The 20,671-nt window shown below is 45.2% G+C and overlaps 1 protein-coding gene across 1 annotated transcript in view; it reads left to right on the forward strand.

Moving 5' to 3' along the window:
• Positions 1-20,671, forward strand: part of fsd1 (fibronectin type III and SPRY domain containing 1) — a 56,347-nt gene that overhangs the window by 15,462 nt on the left and 20,214 nt on the right. The window contains exons 4-9 of the mRNA XM_038777120.1: positions 6,451-6,552; positions 8,436-8,458; positions 12,115-12,236; positions 14,540-14,749; positions 18,732-18,830; positions 19,867-20,026. Coding sequence (XP_038633048.1) covers positions 6,451-6,552; positions 8,436-8,458; positions 12,115-12,236; positions 14,540-14,749; positions 18,732-18,830; positions 19,867-20,026 — 716 coding nt within the window. The remainder of the gene's footprint in view (positions 1-6,450; positions 6,553-8,435; positions 8,459-12,114; positions 12,237-14,539; positions 14,750-18,731; positions 18,831-19,866; positions 20,027-20,671) is intronic.

Consider the following 20,671-nt stretch of genomic DNA (forward strand, 5'->3'; position numbering starts at 1 on the left):
CTCTAGGACTCCTCCAGTCGGCTATGGAAGTGATGGAGTGATGCTGACATCCCCCTCTGAATGTCCCGGCTGCTCCCTATCGTCTCCATCAGCTCCGGATAACTCTGTACCACAGGCTCAGCATCAGGCTGGGGCCCAGCTGAGTCCTAGGATCCAGCAGCCCTCCGACTACTGTCTCACCTGAGGGTTCCTGCCTCCACCTGATGTGCATCGCCGAGGGCATCGACACATGGTGGGACCATGGGGAACCACCAAGGCTGACAGAGCCAGATGATGCAGGGGCAGCCGGTGCTCACCAGATTGTGCCTCAGAAGCCTGACCACTAACATGTCCCACGAGGTGTATGTATCTGCGCTGGTGGAAGGTGGGGATGCCACCTGTGCCGCGACCATAACGGTTACATCCTCGGAGCTCTCCTCCGAGGTGTTCTCCTTGGAGTCAGGAGAGGAGGGCCACCAGGGATGGGATGTCACCGTCGGCTGCTGGACCTGTCGGTGAATGGACATGTGGTCAATGGGAGGGATGGGACAGTCAGTAAGGCAATAACAAATCACGTTTGACAGGTCCTCTGGTGGAGCCCGGTGGTTCCTCACCTCTGCAGCGTCCGCCAGCCTCCTGTGTGGGTGACTGATCTGTTCTCGGCCACCCCAGTCATCTCCAGGGCCTGCTCCTCAAAGGAGGTGAGGATTCTTAAGTCCGACACCCCACACCATTCTGGGCCCTCTCTCAACGATTATGGGAGATCTTTTCCTGAGAAGACACAGAGGACATTGTTAGCCACACGCATGGTTTAAAGAGGTAGGAGGGGGTTATGAAGGGAGGGTTGGGATGGGGGTGGGGTTAAAGGGGATGGGGATGGAGGGAGGATTGGGGGTCACATGGGGAGTTAAGGGGGTGTATGCTCCCTTGGGGTGGCCTTCGTGGGAACAGAACATCCCTCCTGGCCTCCAGTCTCTAGCCGCCTCCCCAGATCTGCGTCCCTGAATCTTGGGGCTGGTCTCCTCAGTGCCATTATTGCGAGCTGGCTGGGGTTGGCTGTGCAAGTGCAACAAAGTGCTGCTTCACATTGTTAGTGGAGGGCTGGCGAGCATGGCCCCACTGAATCAGCTGGTGAGCCTTCATTTGCAGCGAGAAGCCCATGAGGCCTCATTAAGTGGACCAATTAACATTGAATTGTGTTGCCGGCCTCGCTAGGATGAGGGGCGTGGCAATTCCCACTCACTACCACACTTGGACCTTTTTCTGGAGAATCGCGTCTCTCGTGTTCAATTCAGGTCGGCACATTACAAGAAGGATGGAGAGGCTTTTGGAGAGTGTACAGAAGAGGTTTACCAAGATGTTGCCTGGTATGAAGGGCATTAGCTATAAGGAAAGGTTGAATAAACTTGGTCTGTTCTCACTGAAACAACGGAGGTTGAGTGGCGACCTAATAAAAGTCTATAAAATTATGAAGGCATGGATTTAATGGAGTCAGAAGCTTTTTTTTCAGGGTGGAAGAGTCAATTACTAGGGAACTTAGGTTTAAGGGATGCGAGGGGCAAAGTTTAGAGGAGATGAGCGAGGTGTGGTGGTATGATCAGCATAGCTGCCTGCCATTGGTGCAGAACACCGGCTTACCATTGGCCCTGGTCGGTCATGTGCCTCTCGACCGGTTGGTTGAGACCAGTCATGTGACGGCTTCCCGATTGGTCGAGAGGCTGAGTTAACCCCGCCTCCAGGGCGGGGTATAAATACCCAGTACTCCCGGCGGTCGTCCTTATACTGTAATCGACCGCAGGGCTAACATCTAGCTAATTAAAGCCATACTTTTGTCCAGCAATTTGTCTCGCGTTCAATTGATGGTACATCACGAGGGAAGTTTTTTTACACAGGGTAGTGGGTGCCTGGAACTCGCTGCTGGAGGAGGTGGTGGAAGCAGATATAATAGCGACTTTTAACGTGAATACAAATACGTGAATAGGATGGGAATAGACGATTATGGGCCACAGAAATGTAAAAGGTTTTGGGTCAGATGGACAACATGGTTGGTGCAGGCTTTGAGGGCCGAAGGGCCTTTCTTGTACTACACTTCTCTTTGTTCTTTTCATGGCCACCACACATCATGAAGCACTGTACAGCCAAAGAAGTGCTTTTTGAAGTGTGGTCAGTGTTGTAATGTAGGAAACCTACCAGCTAGTTTGCAATCGGCAAACTCCCACAAACAGCATTGTGAAAATGGTGAGATGACCTGTTTTTTTGTGTGTGTGATGTTCATTGAGCAAAATACTGGGAATAACATCCCTAATCATCTTTGAAATAGCAACGTTTGATTCGTCTTTACCTAAGCAGGTCAGTAGGGTCTTGGTTTAACACCTTGTCTAAAAGATGGCTCCCCAAAAGTGTTGTGCTCCCTCAGTGCTGCACTGGAGTGTCAGCCTTTATCTTTATCTTGTCCTCAAGCCCTGGAACCTAGGAATATTGGACTCCAGAGCAGGCCATTCAGCCCTTCGAGCCTGCTCCGCTATTCAATAAGATCATGCCTGACCTGGTTGGGTCTCAACTCCACTTTGCAGTTTGACCCCATAAGCTTTGACTCCCTTTCTATCACAAATCAGTCTAACCCTTGTCTTGAATCAATTCAATAACCCAGCCTCCATTGCTTTCTGGGGAAGGGGCTCCCAGTGCGACTTCAACGCAGAACATTGTAATTTAGAGGTGAACATGCTACCAACTGAACCATAGCTGACACAAAGGCATATTGGTTAATCTTAGCTTGTTTCCACAAAATCTAATGTCTTAACCCTGCACTGGAAATAGCCACGAGGAGAGGGGAGGGGGGGGGGGGGGGGGGGGGGGGGGGGTGGGGGAGGGTAGAGAGAGAGAGAGAGAGAAAATAATAATCCAACTGAACAACAGAAAGGGCCTGCAGCTGCGGAAGAGATTCCTGTATTGATATAGCACCTGTCATATCCATGAAGCGTCCCAAAGAACTTCACAACCGACATATCACTTCTCGGGTCAGGATAATTTGTCAGCCAATTTTAACACAAGGTCCCAATAACACCAAATGAGTAATTAATTGGTGTTGTGTAAATTAATGTTAACCAGGACACTGGGAATACACTGTTGCTGCTGCTGAAATAGTACGTTGGATCTGTTGCATCCATATGAGCACATAGACCGGTCCAATGTTGACTAGGGCAACATGGTAGCACAGTGGTTAGCACAATTCCATCACAGCTCCAGGGTCCCAGTTTCGATTCCCGGCTTGGTTCACTGTCTATGCGGAGTCTGTACGTTCTCCCCGTGTATGCATGGGCTTCCTCAGGGTGCTCTGGTTTCCTCCCATAGTCCAAAGATGTGCGGGTAAGTGGATTAGTCATGCTAAATTGCCCTTAGTGTCCAAAATTGGCCTTAGTATTGGGTGGGGTTACTGGGCTATGGGGGTAGGGTGGACTTGTGGGTGGAGTTGTGGGTTTGGGTAGGGTGCTCTTTCCAAGAGATGGTGCAAACTCGATGGGCCAAATGGCCTCCTTCTGCACTGTAAATTCTATGAAACTATCCCATTTGCAAGCAGGTTCTTCCAACAGTGAAGCACTCCCTTTGTGCTGTACTGAATTATCACCTTGGATTATATGCTTAAGACCTTGAGGGGTTTTTGAACCCTGTTACGACCCCCCCTGAGCTAGTGCGCAGTCAATTCCAGCGCCACTTGATCCGGAGTCACAAAACAATTGAATTAACCAATAATTCTCAGAAAAATACCGAAAGTCTTTGGTGCTTGGCTGCCCAATAATTACAGTCACCAGGATTGTAAATCTAAACACAAAAGAACTATAATGAAATATGCATCAAATACAACTTGTCAACTATTATCTAATTCATAATCCCCCCCCACTTTAACTTGCCCCCACTTCGCATATGTACACACACACACAAGGGGAAAACAGGGTTGAAAATAATAAGGATGAAAATAAAAATATGAGTCGTTGTTTCAGATGTTTTTCTCTGCCACCTTTCTTCTCTTCAAACTTTGCTTTCAGTTCGAGGTTTTCACTGTAGATTCATTCAGGCCTCTGCAGTTTCAGAAATACAGCAGTTTTTCTGGAGAGAACACAAGGGAGGGAGAGGAGGTTCTTCCCCAGGGAACCAACTCTGCTTTCCTCTGGTCTCTGGAAATCATCCCACTCAGGCAACCTGTTACCAGGTAGAATATGGCCTCTTGGCCAATTCATTGCCGTCCAGCCGACCAAATAAACTGAGTCCCACCCCATCTCTCGGGTGCCACAAAGTCTAGGTTTTGCTCTTATAGCCATTAAGCATCCAAGGGTCAAAATGATAACAGCAAAAAATAAAGAAAGAGGGAATCAACCAAAGTACTCTTGCAACCCACAAATGTCTAACTCAAAGGGAAGAACGGTAACACTGAGCCAAATGCTTAATATATATATATATTGTTTGAAGGAAATGGAAGTCAGAATGAAAACTCTTCCTGTTGAAAGTTTAGACTCCTTGCTGGGGTTTTGTTTCCTAACCAGAAACATTCTTTCCTGCACAGGTGGGATTCGATTTCCCCACCACCCCCTTATCCCTATCTCGAGAAGAGGAAGCGATAAACGCGATGAATATACTAGACCGAGCAGTATTCTCAGAAGAAGAGAACATTAAACTAAATAATCTCACGGGACGTGAGATTATTTAGTTTAATGTTCTCTTCTTCTGAGAATACTGCTCGGTCTAGTATATTCTGAATGGAAGGACCGAGGTTTTACTCGGCTCATGATGTGGGGATCTTCATGTACACACATACATCATCATCATCGCAGAGTATATCATTAGTCTGGAGTTGAAAAACATGTCCAGGATTGTTCAAATTGGTACATGGTTCTGACTGTACTTTCAAAACGTAGGCCTGTTCAGTTGAACCAATAAGAACCAAAACCTTACTGAGAGTAATTTAAATAAAAAAAATAATGGTAGGATCATAGCAAAGTTTTGGTGCAGAAAGAGGCCATTCGGCCAATCCTGCCTGCACCACCAAAGATAGAGAAAAAAGGAAACTAGATGCTCATTTTAATCCCACTTTGCAGCAGCTGGTCCATGGCCTTGTAGGTTACAGAATTTCTGGTGTAGATCCAATAACTGTTTTGAAGGAGTTGAGCATTGCAGCCCCAACCACCAATTCGGTGAATGAATTCCAGATGCCCACCATCCTTTAGGTGAGAAAGATTTTCCTCATATCCCCTCGTTTTGTTTCTTTGTGCCCTCTAATCCTTCCACCTCAAAATCGATGTTCTCGGTTGGAAAAAGATAGTAGGTGCGATTTAATGGAAATGAAACAGGGTCCTGTTTTGGGCGTGTTTAGCCAGGTGTTTCCTGGAGCTGGTAGCACCAAGAGCAATCCTGCTACTAAACGGGACTCTATTGCTTTTCCGGACCTGGGTGAGGAACTCTTCACCACCGAGGTCAAACTTAGCAGTCTCATTTCCTGCACTAACAAGCTCAGCTTGCCCTGATCTCTGAACCCTTCCATCGTGGCCTTTAGACCCCCACCAATGTCCCAACGTACCAATCAGGGACTCATAAGGGCAGGGCACCACTGGATTGATCCCCAACGCAGGTAAGATGCCATCAGAGCACCTGACAGTGCCACCTGGGCCTGCATGTGGCATTGTCGTGGTGGCACCCATGTGACTAGTGCCCAGGTGGTATCAGGGTTACCACCCTGCTCAGGACACAACGACCCAGGGGTCCCCAACTGTCTTGGCAACGCCCCACCCCCCAAAGTGCCAGTACACCTGGTCCACATTTGTGGAAACCATTTGTGCCGAAACAGTGCCGCTCACAGTCTCTGAGCTGAGGCTGTTAGATCCTGCGCCTGGAGTATCTCCAGCGCAGACATATTCAAGTGAGCCTAACTACTCACTTGAATATGCAAACCTGGATCCAGATTGCGACACCTCGCTAGATCTTATTCAATCTATCGAGGTGAGGCTGATAAATCCCATGAGAGGCCGTCCCCGAGATTTACCGGTGACGAGGCCGATAGAACTTGCCCTATCTCTATCTATCTAATTTATTAATGTTACTGCAGCTAATGTTTTTGCAGCCAGTGTTTTAATAAATTTTGTTTCCCTTGTTACTTTTAAACTTCAAATCAGCCTATTCTCTTACTTCCTTCTTCATTCAAACTTGAAAGCGAGAGTTGCTGAGTTGTCACCTACTGTAATTCGCTGACCAGGCTGAAACTTCGATCTTCCATTCTCTTTTCGCTCCATCTCCACGTCAACGTTTTATTGAGACTAATTCTATTCTTTTCAGCCTTGGTGGTGATCTGCGTAAACTTCCTGGCTCTTCATTTGGATTGTGACCAATATGTTTGTCTGGCACAAAGACTGGCTAATACTTCTCATTTCCATTGGTGATCCCCGCATTGCTGCTGATGATTTTGCATCTCCTTTCTCCTGCCAGAATCAACTGACCGTCTGCACCAAGGCTTTGGAGAGTTCGGAGGAGCTGCTGGAGTTTGCAAATCAGACACTGGTCATGGCAAACGCAGATGGGTTGAGCCAGGTAGCTTTTAAAATTCCATTTCATTCGTTAAACCATGAACTGTACGTGTCAAAGAAGTGTTTAAAGTGACTTAACTAAAATAATGTTGTTAAATAATAATTTCTTATTTTAGATCCTCTCAATATAAGGGGTGGTGTATAATTGGGTAGACAAATAGAAGGAAATCAATTACGAGTGCCAGGTTTATACAGTGTGCTAAAATAGAAAGGTTACTGAACTTTTTTGAGTCATAGTTTATTTTGAATTCTCAACTGTCCAACCCGCTAGCTAGCAGTGTTCGAAACATAGAAAATAGGAGCAAGAGGCGGCCATTTTGTCCTTCAGCCATTCGTTATGATCATGGCTGGTTCTCTATCTCTGCACTCTCCCTATACTCCTTGATACCTTTAGTGTCTAGAAATCTGTCCATTTTATCTTAAATTTATTCAGTCACTTGGCCTCTACAGCCTCCCGTGCTAGAGAATTCCACAGATTCACCACCCTCGATGAGTGTCCTGAGACTGTGACCCTTTGTTCCAGGCCATCTCCCCACCCTTCAAACCAGGGAAACATCATCCCTGTAACCAGTCTGTCCAGCCCTGCACAATTCTATGTTTCAGTGAGATCCCCTCTCACTCAATCTAAACTCCAATGACTACAAACCTAGTTGGCATAAACTCTCCTCGTACAACAATCCTGCCATCCCAGGAATCATTTACTGGATGGACTGCTGTTTACCAGTCTTCTGTATAATATTCTCTTGCCCTCTTCTGCTTCCAGTTGAGCATCTGGGCTGCACCTGCCCAAGTAAGAATTTTCAAACTGGAGTGTAAATAGTATCATTCAACATTGGAGTTTTGCAACCGGACCCAAACATGGTCTCGCCAATTGTCCACACATGGTAATTTTCTAACTGCAATCACTGGATAGTGATCAACACTATAGGGATCCTGGCTGTCATTTTTAAAATTTGTCACTGTTGGCCCAAACATTAAGCATTCCTTTGTCTGATTATTTCTGTTCCTTATTGCACAGCGTATTTATCAATGGAATCATTGCGATGCTATCTGTTTCATTTTATTAGAATTAAAAGGTTTACCACATTCTCCCTGTCTCTGCGTGGGTTTTGCCCCCACAACCCAAAGATGTGCAGGTTAGGTGGATTGGCTATGCTAAATTGCCTCTTAATTGGAAAAAACATAATTGAATACTATTAAAAAAAAAAATTTTTAATTTAAAGGTTTTTAATTTTCTCTCTCCCTCTCTCCCTAACGTGCCTGATTCCAATACAATACAGTTACAAATTGGGTGATATTTTTCGGGTGGTTGTACTTCTATTTGATGAAATCTTGGAGCAATTAAGCTTATTTTTAAGATGCCCCCAATTGTAAAGGTATAGTGAAGGCCTCAAGACAGCATGATTTAGTGATTGATTTGAAAATTGTTTAAGAATTGGGACGGAGAGAATTGGAAGGGAAAGAAAAATGAGGGAAAATAGGTAACGGCCTGTAGAATGATTCGTTTAATACTTTTTCTGTATTTGTTCAATAGTTTTAATATTGGTAAGTCTGTTCCTGTTTTTGGGTAGATTTCCTGCAATCGAGCTGCCATGAACCGAGTTCTGCGGGTTATGGGATAGAGTTCTACAATTACTGTATTTTTACAGTATTGTACTTTGTGTCGTTTTATGTTTGAATGCTTTCTATATCCGCAGCAAGACAAATATATGGCTTTTGTGTCAAAATGCCTGGCTCCTGCAGCATCAACTGACTGCGTGAATGTCACTCACGGCTGGTTTACCTGACAGCGCTATAAAGAAAACTTTGTTTAACAGGAGTTTGTACAATTGTGCTTATTTGCATGTTTGACTTTCTGTCTCTTCTCTCCCTCTCTCTGCTTCAAAGGCTGCCAAACAGATTAAAGATAGGTATTGTAGAAATGCTTTTTGATTTCCATGCATGCTTACACCAAGCTAACCTGAATTAAGGACCGCATGACTGTCTCTGTGCTTACTAAACCACTTGCCTCATTTTGTTGCCTGTCCCAGGAGTTGACCCTTTTTAGTTGGGCCTCCATTTAGAAGATGTATGTAATCTCCAAGAAGTTAAATTTTTTTGAAGATGTGAAGCAGTCACTTAATGCTGGGTACCGCTGACCCTCAGTCAGAAACATTCAAGCATTTTTTTCTCTTTCCAAACGTTTTCTAATCAAACAATTGAACCATGACATCGACCTTTGTGTTCCTTAAACAATTACATTTTGCCTCTTTAAAGAGGGAATAATACATCAGGCATTACGCTGGAAAATATTCCTGACCTTATCTTTTTTAAATCAACCGACTTACTGGGAGCAACTGCCAGTAAATTATGTCTCCAATTGCAAGAATTATAGGCTCAAGGAAAGAGAGAAGCATGCTTTGATGAATTGGACACATCTGTAATGAAGATTTTAATGTGGACCAGTGATTACAAACTAAAGAAAGTCATTAAGTTTGAACTGATTGGAACGAGCCTATGGTATGTCTGCAAACTTTTGGATATTGGCATGCCCACATCCTGGGACAATCCGAATCTCTCTCTCATTTGTGCCTTTGAAGCATTTGGACAGTCTGGAGCGGGGGTGAGGTTGGAGATTAGAGTTCTTGGTATTCAGAAATGTCCTGCTCTACCAATGCCGAGGTAGGGACAAACATATTGACAAATCTGTTTATAGGATGGTTGCAGCACAGAAGGAAGCCATTTGGCCCATCATATCCATGCCAGCTCTCTACAAGCACGTGCCGCACGCCTATAAGCTACAATAGAATCTGCAAGCATCACACTCCAAATCTTAATTATCCAAGTTTTCCTTGTGTCTCCTTTTGTTCCCTTGCTAATAATCTTGAATCCGTGATCTTGCTAATAACCTTTAATCCATGATCTCTGTTTCTCAACCTTTCTGCCAATGGGGACAGTCTCTCCACTCTACTCTGTCTGGACCACTTTATGATTTTGAAACCTCTATCAATCTCCTCTCAACTGTAGTTCTCTTGGGGAGAACATCCCCAGCTTCTCCAAGTATCTGAAATTTTTCATCCCAAGAACCTTCCGCCAAATCCTCTCTTGCTCCTCTCACAAGTCTTCACATTCTGTGTGGTTCCCAGAATGGGACACAGTATTCTTGTTTAAGCGGGACCAGGGTTCTGCACTGGCTCATCTATTTGCTACAAACTTTCCTACCTGATGGTAGCCCATCATTTTTAAGATTACCTTCCCATTTCAACAACATCGCTGAGTAGGGCAGCATGGTGGCTCGGTGGTTAGCACTGCTGCCTCACGGCGCGGAGGTCCCAGGTTCGATCCCGGCTCTGGGTCACTGTCCGTGTGGAGTTTGCACATTCTCCCCGTGTTTGCGTGGGTTTTGCCCCCACAACCCAAACATGTGCAAGGTAGGTGGATTGGCCACGCTAAATTGTCCCTTAATTGGCAAAAATGAATTGGGTACTCTAAATTTAAAAACGTTGCTGAGTGGAAGGAGCTGGGTGCATCTTACAGCAGTTCCATTTGCTTTTTGTGGAAGTTATGATTTGACCTGACAATGGTGCGCAAGAACTCAGCAGTGAGGTGACTATGAAGCTATTCCCAGATCACTGATTAATGCAGCATGGGAACAGGAGTAGGCCACTCGGCCCATCAGGCTTGTTCTGCCATTCAGTTGGAATGTTTTTTTTAAAATTTAGATTAGCCAATTGTTTTTTCCAATTAAGGGGCAATTTAGCGTGGCCAATCCACCTACTCTGCACATTTTTGGGTTGTGGGGGCGAAACCCACGCAGACACGGGGAGAATGTGCAAACTCCACACGGACAGTGACCCAGAGCCGGGGTCGAACCTGGGACCTCAGCGCCGTGAGGCGGTTGTGCTAACCACTAGGCCACCATGCTGCCCTATTCAGTTGGAATGTTAAGTATCTTAACTTCAGCTACCTGTCTTGGTTCCGTAACCCTAGATCTATCAATCTTCATTTTGAAATTTTCAATTGACCCAGCTTCTAGATTTTTGGCAGCAAAGCTTTCTGCTTTTCATTAGACTTTGTGTAATGAATTGCTTTCTGCCATCACCCCTCAAACCGCACAGCTCTAATTTTAAGTTCCGTCTGAACTCCTGCACCAGAGGAAAGAACAGATCCTTTCCCTTTCCGATCCTTTAATCATCGTAAACCTCAATTGCATCGCCCTTAATCCCCTCGCTTCAGGGAAGACCAACCTACTCTATGCAATCCTTCCTCGTCATTTAATCTTGTTAGCCCTGGTATAATTCTATAACTGCTATACAACAACTTCATAAAGCAGTCTCTTCATATCAAAACTGAATTCAAGAAATAAACAATTCCTTAGATTCCAGCAAAAATAATCAAGATTTGGCCTACATTACGATTGGTGCATAACTGTGGTCCTCCAAATGAAATGAAAATCGCTCCTTGTCACAAGTAGGCTTCAAATGATGTTACTGAGAAAAGCCCCCAGTTTTAGCACTTTGACTTTTCCACTGGAGCTCAGCAATTATAATGCTAAGTCATTGTATATGATGAATTCTGTAGACTGTTGATTTCAGCTCTATGTAATGTAAGTAGATCTTATTGTTGGAACACCAAAGCTCCCTTAAATTGCACAAGTCGTATTTAATGAAAGGGGTGTAAAGTTGTTGGAGTAGTGATACACTGGCTGTGGGATTCTCCTGTCCCTCCTGCAGTGCACCCCCCCCCCCCCCCCCCCATGTTTTTCTCAGCAACGTGGGGCGGCTCCAATGAGAAATCCCCATTGACGGCACCGGGAGCAGAGAATCCCGCCGCCAGCAAACGGCATGCTGCCTCTCCCTGCCGAGAAACACGCAGTTGAGAGGCCGGAGAATCCCGCCCTTTGTTTCTGGAGTAAGAATCTGTCTGTTTAAGGGATTGTTTCAATGATAGGAAAGGGGGGGAAATGCACACACTGACCAAAATAACATGGGGTGCTACCAACCCTGCTACTTCCTTCAACTTTAAGCCCCACTGAAATATATTTGTGTAAAAATGATAAAAAAGAAACAATGTCCTGATGATATTTCTCCTGGTTTGCACACAACAGTGTCCTAATTTGGGGATATAGTCCTAATTTGGGGAAATAGTCCTAATTGGGGAAATAGTCCTAATTGGGGAAACAGTCCTAATTGGGGAAAGAACTTGAATGGATTGGGTTGAATTCCTGATACAGTAGATTGTATAATGGTATGTGGAAGCAAATTTACCAAGTGAAGTGTGGTTCGTGATAAGTTAGCAGCTAGTTGAACGTGGACTGTCGAAGATGTGGGCTTGATGGATCAGATGGCTTTTCCTCACTCTATCCTTTTGAGATGAGGCTGACGCAGCACAGTGTTTGGAGCTGTAGGGTCCATGAAGAAACCTATGGTATGATATATGGTTCCTAATACTGGTTGTAGATATCCATTTAACTTTCTTTCTTTCTCAGATTTGTTTAGTCAGTGGTTTTTTAACCCATTTTTCAAATACTTTAGAAGAAACGTTGATCGAGTTGTTCCTAACGCTAGCTTTTGGGTTTGTTGTGCAGTGTTACCATGGCACCAGCATTCCGGCTGTCCTTGAAGGCCAAGGCCAGTGACAATATGAGCCATCTAATGGTCGACTTCTCCCAAGAACAAAGGATCCTTCATTCACTGAAGTTCTTACCAGGTAAGAAAGTAAAATAAAAATGCATTTTTCTCCCCTTTCCCTTGGCATGTTGACAAGCTTATCTGAATTGTCCACTGGATACAAGCTCTGAATTAATTCAAGAGATAGTTAGATACTGTGAGAAGCATGGAGAGTGGGATGGTGACTGTAGGTTCCTATGAAGGGTTAAGCTCAATAGGCTGAATGGTTTGCTTCATCTGTGCTTATCTCTGAAAGTCAAGATTGTTGGAAAACACTTTTGGCCAAAGAAAGATGGGAGAAAACCAACTTTTTCTGCTTTTGGACATCACTGAACAATATTGGCACAAATATAGGAGCAGATTACCAGTCTACCCTCTTGGTTTGCACATAGCATCATTGGGCTGGATTTCCATCGTCAAGGCAGGTAACGGATGTAGGGAAAAAATCCTGGCTTGGCCCACCTTTGGGAGAGTGCAAAGATGAGAAAATATTCAAAGACACAAAGTACTACAATGAATGCCTGGGTTCTCAGCTAAGAATGCGTAATGAGGCTTGGTGGAAGGTCCAGACATCCATTAGCCTGTTAACACCTGGCTCCCAGAAAAAAACATTGTTTGAAACAGACAGCTCTGGGTCTCTGTGCAACTGACAGCATAGATCAATGTTAATTTAAAGTGCTGCAGTTTCAGCTATTGAAAGCGTCTGGATGACTGATACTTATATTGGCATGTAGTAATAGAGGGCACGATTCTCCGCAAATGCGGAGAGTCGTAAAGGCTGCCGTGAAACTGTCCTTGTTTCACGGCAGCCTCCGCGCCCCCTCCGGGGACCCGATTCTCCCCCCTGGTCGGGGCTAGCAGCGCGGGCCCGTGAAGAACGGCATTGCGGGCTTAGCGACCGTCGCTAAGCCCGCGCGCCAAGCGTCACGGCGGCTGACGCGCACAATGACGTCGCGGGTTGGACGGCTCCAACCCGCGCATGCGCAGATGACGACATCACACATATGCATCAAACCCGCGCATGCGCGGGCCGTCATGCCCCTCAGCCGCCCCGCGGACTGATCTTGCGGGGCGGCTGAGGAACAAAGAGTGCGCGGGTATCGGACCCGCTGCCCGCGATCGGTGCCCACCGATCGCGGGCCCATGCCACCCTTGGCACAGCCGTGGTGCGGCCGTGCCAATCGGTGCCATGGTTGTCCGGGACGGCACTTGGCGGCCGTTTTCACGAATGGTGAGAGCAGGTGTGTTTGCGTTCGTGAAAACGGCCGTAAAGGCCTGGGAACTCGGCCCATCGGCCAGGGGAGAATCGCTGTTCGCCGTAAAAAAACGGCGAGCAGCGATTCGTGTCGTGGGGCGGGGAGAATAGCGGGAGGTCGGGAAAAATGTTGGGAAGGCCCTCCCGCTATTCTCCGACCTGTCTTGGGCAGCGGAGAATCGCGCCCAGAGTTTTTTTTAAGAAAGTGGAACGTTTCAATTATTGGATTTTTAATAACTGATAGTCACTGTGGGCTTAATTGGTTCTATACATTGGGTGAATGGGCATGAAAGTGTTATAACTTGATAAGGATGCCATAGGGGCAATTGGAGGCATAGCTTGGCATTGGTGGATGTGAAGGGCTTTAGGGGTGGGTAGGGGCATACCTTGACATGGGAGCATGAGGAGGATATTTTGAACTTGCCTTTCAAAAGGTTTTTCATGCTGACTATCGTTCATGGCCTCTCTGAGGTGCCCTGAACCACACCTCATTGAAATGCAGGTCCAACTGCATGAAAATTACTGAGTACTAGGCCATGCATATCTCTATAATGGAGCAAGCCAGGTCAGGAATGCAGGGTGCTGGCTCGCGACCCAAGCGAGCCCCGACCCTTAAAAGGCTCTGGTAAAAATTAGAAACCCTGGGAATGGAATCGTGTCTGAGCCGCATTGCAAATTTTTCCCAACTCCACGAAAACCCAGCCCATTGAGTTGATCAGCTTCGATTAACGGAACAATATTCTGTCAACATGTCACCTAACCTGGGCCTACCAACTCTTCCAAGTACCAGTGCTACTTTGGAAAACTGTGCACTGTTAAGGGGGAAGACTTGCATTTTTAGTCTGCAATCTGCATCTGTGGTGAGAAAGTTATGAACTGGAAGTGATCTTCCACCAAAAAATGGTGGACAACAGACCACCCAAAACAAAAATCCCTTGTGTACGTTAAGTACTTTACAATTCATTTCCATAGGAAGGCATTGATGAGCTCAGTTGGTATATTATCACTGATTGATCATCAGAACTGGGTCATTTTGAAAATCTTTTGGTGCAAGTTGTAAGTTAGTCTCTCTTTATTTTTGTCATCAGTACCAAGTATTCCCGAGATCGATGCGTCTGAATGCCTGGTAGCAGACAACTGTGTGACCGTGGTCTGGAGAACGCCTGAAGATGATGGAAAGATCGATCACTATATTTTAGAATATCGCAAAACCAATTATGAAGGGCCCCCACGGCTAAAGGAAGAGCACCCTTGGATGGTCAAAGAAGGTATCAAGGAGCAGGAATTCACCTTGTCAGGTAAAGTCGTATGAAAGATGGCACCTCTGACAGTGCAGCCTTCTCTGAGAACGTCACTGAAGTGTCTGGCCAAATAGTGTGCTTGAGTCCCCCCTGGAGGTTTTTATGCTTCATTCAAGGGACGTGGGTGTTGCTGGTTAGACCAGCATTTGTTACCCATCCCTGGTTGTCCTTCAGAAGGTGGTAGTGAGCTACCTTCTTGAACCTGCCACAGTCCATATGGTGTAGGTAATGCGTTAGGGAGGAAGTTCCAGGATTTTGATCCAACGATATATTTCCAAGTCAGGATTTTGAGTGGCTTGGAGGGAAACTTCCAAATGGTGGTGTTCCCATCTGTCTGCTGCCCTTGTCTTTCTAGATGGTAATGATCATGAGTTTGGAAGTTGCTGCCGAAGGAGCCTTGGTGAGGTTTCTACAGTGTATCTTGTAAATGGTACACATACCTGCTACTGTGCTGCACTGATGGAGGGAGTGAATGTTTGTGGAAGGTGTGCCAATCAAGTGGGGCTGCTTTGTCCTGGATGGTGTTGAGCTTCTTGTGTTGTTGGAGCTGCACACATCCAGGCAAGTGAGGAGTAGTCCATCACACTCCTGGCTCCTCCTTGTGGAGCTTGAAGGTATGATCTATTGATTCAGAGATGATGTTGCTGTCACTCTTGGATTAGTAATTATGCCCGTCCCCTCCCCCAAACCAATTTTCTTTTTCTTTCATTTGATAACTCAATTGCTGGTGCCGTTTCAGTCAGAAGGGTGTAGATTTAAGGTCCAACCAAAGATTTGAGCACATAATGTGACATAACAGTGCAGAGCAAGGAGTGGTGCATTTTGAAGCAATTGTGCTGCAGGTTAGTTGCTAATTTGAAGCCTGCCTGCCAGGTCAGATGGGCATGAACGATTATGTGACATTATTTGTTGAGCAGTGAGTTCTCCCAGTGTCTTCGATAACATTCCTCCCTCAAACAATCACCAGCACCAGATTAATTGGTCACTTGTCACGTTGTTGATTGTGAGATGTGATGTATACTAATTGGCTGCTCCATTGAAAGGACAGTGGGACTGCACTTCAGAAGTGATTGTCTGAAGCATTTTGATAGCATGCTGTATACATTTAGATTTTACTTTTACATGAAATATGCGTGTTACAAGTATATTTATAGTAGAGAATAACGAATGTACATAACGTATTCTACAAGACATTGGTAAAGCCCTTGTGAAACTTTACATTTTAATAACTTTGGATGTATAGATGCAGAGAAGTTTTCATCCAGTTGTTAACCCGAGTTCCTATGTGCTACATTTTCACAATAATGAGCAATAGAATCCCTAGTGCAGAAGGAGGCCATTCGGCGGCAACCTCCGAAAGAGCACCCTAGCTATGCCCACTCCCAACAAACTGCAAGTCTTTGGACTGTGGGAGGAAGCCATTGCACCCAGAGGAAACCCACACAGACAGTGGGAGAACATACAAACTTCACACTGTAACTCAAGGCTAGAATCGAACCCAGGTCTCTGGAGCTGAGGCAACAGTGCCCCAGTGAATGTTTGTTTTTCCCCCAGGTGTTATTTTGTTCTATTAATTCATTTTTGGCTTGTGGGCATTGCATGCAAGGCCAGCATTTATTGCTCATCTTAATTGCACTTGGGGCGCTGGTGGTGAATAGCTGCAGGCTCTGTGGCGTCGATATACCAACTGGGAGGAAGTTCCAGGGATTTGACCCAGAGACGGTGAAGGAACAACAATGTAATTCCAAGTCAGGATGGTGAGTGACTTGAAGGGTACCTCGCAAGTGGTGTTTCCGTGCATGTCTGCTCCTCTTGTCCTTCCAGGTAATGGGGATCAGTGGGATTAGAATGTCCTGTCAAGGAGCCTTGGCGAGTTGAAGATCAGTTTACTTCTACTGTTGGCATGTTCAATCCGGGAAAGCTTGATATGCGTTTTGCTGTTTATTCCCATCTTGTGTTCGTCCAAAGGTATTAAAATCAAAATTTGCACAGGGACTTTCTAAGCCCACTTTATGTTATGATAATTAATTGTGCAACTATGTGCTGCTTCCACTTTTCTACTTTCTGTTATGAAGTCAGTGTAAAGGGTAGTGTTCCACCAGCCCTAATTTCAAAGGATAAAATACCTTCAAATGTGAAACGAGGTAATAAATATTGGTCATCTGGTGATTGAGCAATAGGGGACAGGGCCAGAACTGGTCCGAAACTCTCGCCACTTACAGTGAGAAGCATTCTGATACTGCCTGGTTTTCCTTTGTCCTGTATCACTCATTTCTATCACAGCTGAAGTGAGCTAACTTGGGGAATGGTAGCGTGGTGGTAATATCACTGGACTGCTAATTTAGAGGTCCAGTTAATGCTCTATAGACAGAAACAGAAAATGCTGGACAATCTCAGCAGGTCTGACAGCATTTCTAGCGAGAGAACGGAGCTAACGTTTTGCGTCTGGATGACTTTTTATCAGCGCTCGAGAGAGCTGGAAATATGATCAGATTTATACTGCTGTTGTTAGGGGATGCGCGGAGCAGTTGGGCTGGTTAGAGGGCAGCTAGACATGGACATTGACAAAGATATTGCGGATAAAAAGACAGGGAATGTAAATGATCATGGCTAAGAAGGATGCTGATGGTGGCATATTAAGAGATCAGAATATGTTAATGGCAGAACAAAGGTGAATAGCATGTCAATAGACAACTAGGAACAGGGAACAGATGGCCCTCAGATGGGGTGGGGGGAGAGGAGACGATGGCGAGGGAGAAACCGATCGATGGAAAAAATGACAATAAATTGCGAAATATAAAAATGAGGTGAAGGTGGAGGAAAGAGCTCACAGTCTGATGTTAAGTCCGGAAGGTTGTGCCTAATCATGAAGATGAGTTGCAGTTCCTCTGGTTTGTGTTCGGCTTTACTGGAACATTGCAGCAGGCCAGGAAAAACTTGTGAACATGAGAACAGGACGGTGAGTTGAAATGGCAAGCAACGGGAAGATCTGGGTCCTGCTTGCGGACAGACCAAACCAAGTCTGCGTTTAGTCTCTCCAATGTAGAATAGACCGCGTTGGGAGCAACGAATGCAATTGGCCAGAATGAAGAGAGGGCAAGTGAACTACTGCCTCACCTGAAAAAAGTGTTTAGGCCCTTGGATGGTGAGCTGGGAGGAGGTAAAGGGGGCAGGTGTTACACCTTCTCGATTGCACAGGAAGGTGCCATGGGAGGTGTTGGGGGTGTAGAAGGAGTGGACCAGGGTATCCCAGAGGGAATGATCCCTGTGGAATGCTGATGGAGGAGTGAGGGGAAAATGTGTTTGATGGTGGCAGCATGCTGGAGTCGGTGGAATGTCAGAGGCTGGTGGGGTGAAAAGTGAGGACAAGGGGGACCCTCTCCTAGTTCTGGGAGGGAGTGGAAGGGATGAAAGCACAAGTGCGGGACGTGAGTTGGACACAGTTGAGAGCCCCGTCAACCACAGTGGGTGGGAAACCACGATTTAAGAAAGAATACTCTGGGGACACTGGTTTAAATCTCACCATAGGAGCCGGTGGTATTTAAATTCAATTTAACCTAAATAAAAATGAAACCTGGAATCTAATGCTAGTCTCCGGAACGATGATGAAGACAACTATCATTGATTCTTTTTTTAAAAATAATTTTGGCTAACGAATATCCTTTAGGGAAGGAAATCTGCCATCCTTACCTGGTCTGGCCTACGAGTGATTCAGACCCATAACAATGTGGCTAACTTTTAATTGTTCTCCAGGGCAATTGGGGTCAAATGCTAACCTTCAGAGTGATACCCAATCCCATGAAAGAATAAAATAAATATACAAATCAGAGGTCAAACACAGACATTGTTTGGAATCGCCATGATCCCAGGCCAGGTCCCATGCAAGGAAGGATATTTATTCGCTTGGTTATCAGAGATGCTTGCCCTCCTTGTTAATGACAATTATTTATGACCTAGGGTTTCTCAATCTGTTTTCCAGGGTTGAAATTTGACACCAAATTCATCAATTTCCGGGTGAAAGCTTGCAACAAAGCTGTGGCTGGAGAGTTTTCGGAAGCTGTCACACTGGAGACCAGCGGTTTGTGAAGCTACTACGCCTCATTTGCAGTCATAAACTGAATTTCATGTGTTTGTTAAAGAGTTGCTATCCTTGCAGTCACCTCAACTTACTGCTCTCACACCATATAGCTAGGGACACTGCTAATTTTAGCCCAGATAGTTAAAATAGCTTAAAACTACTTGCTTTTATGCCGTTGTCCCTATTTAAAAAGCTCAGGAGCATGTGTGCTTTCTGTTCATCACATTCTCAACCTGCTGTGCCCCCTTCAATGACCTGTTCACATTTACCTCCTAGGCGTCTCTGTCTGCATGACCTTTTAAATTATACACTTTATTTAAGAGTAGGAGTAGGCCATTGAGCCCACTCCACCATTCAAGCAGGTGATGGTTGATCGTCTACCTCTACGCCATTTCCCCCCACTATCCCCATATCCCTTGATGTCATTAGTACCAAGAAATCTAGCGATTTCTGTCTTGAAAGTGCTCAATGATCGACCTTCCACAACCCTCTGGGGTAGAGAGTTCTAAAGATTCGCCCCCTTGCTAAGTGGTATTTTATATTGCCTTCCCTTGTTCTTCTACCAAAATGAATCATTTCACACGTCTCGCCATTGGATTTAATTTCTTTTTACTCTTCACTTCTGAGCCTTCTATATTGAACCTGCTTTTCAATTGTATTGTCCACCAGATATCTGACAAATACACACTTTCTTTTCTATTTTATCCTGCCCTCTATCACTTTCAAGAGCCTGGGAGCTCTGGATTTCTTTTCCCTGCCTTTTTCCCTCACGTGGAAATATACTTTGAGGGATGTACCCAAATTACCTCCCCTTTTTAAAGGCAGCCCCCATTGGAGACTATGTTTTAAGTGTAGGTAGAACCACTTGGTATATTTAGAAATAGTAGAGGATGTAGTTGTTGCATATTAAATCCCAAAAAGTCATGTAGCAAACTTATTATTCGCTTTTCAGGTATGGTTCTCTTCGAGTAATGAATTGTGTGAGTTCAGTTCCTGTTGTGATTAAGGATTCAAGCCACTTTATCTTTTCCCACAGCATTTAATTTCAGTCTGGATGCTGCAACAGCCCATCAGAATTTGAAAGTGGAGGACCACAGTGTGGAATGGGATGCATCCGGGGGAAAGGTGCAGGAGATCAAAGTGCGAGGAAAGGAAAACCGAAGTCGGACAGCTTCACCGGCCAATTCTCCCGCAAGGTACAACTCTTCAGTTGAGGTCAGGATGAGTGTGAATATGTCACAGATCCTTCACCTACCCCCAAACCCGGGCTATTTCCAGCCAAGAACTCCAATTGGCAGACGTATGAAGTCCGAATGACATGTCCTGCTGTGAATGTCTCTTTAATTCACTTATCTATCAGTCCGGAAGAAACAGTCTCGAACACGCTCGTACTTAGAATATTCTTTATTGGGCAGCCCTCTAGGTATTCCAAAGAAACACCTGTGGGAGAGTGCCAAAGTTTTGCCCGAAGCATCCTATCTTTATTTGTTTTTTTAAGGGGCTGTCCCTTACATTCACTTGAGCTTGCCTCCAGTACAGATTACAGCTTGTTTTTACCAAATGTTTAGTACATGATTAATTTGTTATTGTCATATTTTCAATACATAATTTTACAGACATTGAGGTTATCTATTGGCACATGAGCGTATAGCAATTTTAGCAAAACACCAGGTGTCCAGCCATGATTTATCAATGGCTCTTACATTTCATATTCCGTCATCCAGCCATCTTCCTTGTTTCTCAAGGCTATTTGGCTTACAGTCATGAATCGGCTCACGAATTCAATAATAACTCCCTCCTCAGTAACTTTCCACTAATGTGTCCCATTAAGTTTGGATTGT

Source organism: Scyliorhinus canicula, chromosome 18 (genome assembly GCF_902713615.1).
Source record: "Scyliorhinus canicula chromosome 18, sScyCan1.1, whole genome shotgun sequence".
In the NCBI taxonomy this organism is placed as follows: domain Eukaryota; kingdom Metazoa; phylum Chordata; class Chondrichthyes; order Carcharhiniformes; family Scyliorhinidae; genus Scyliorhinus; species Scyliorhinus canicula.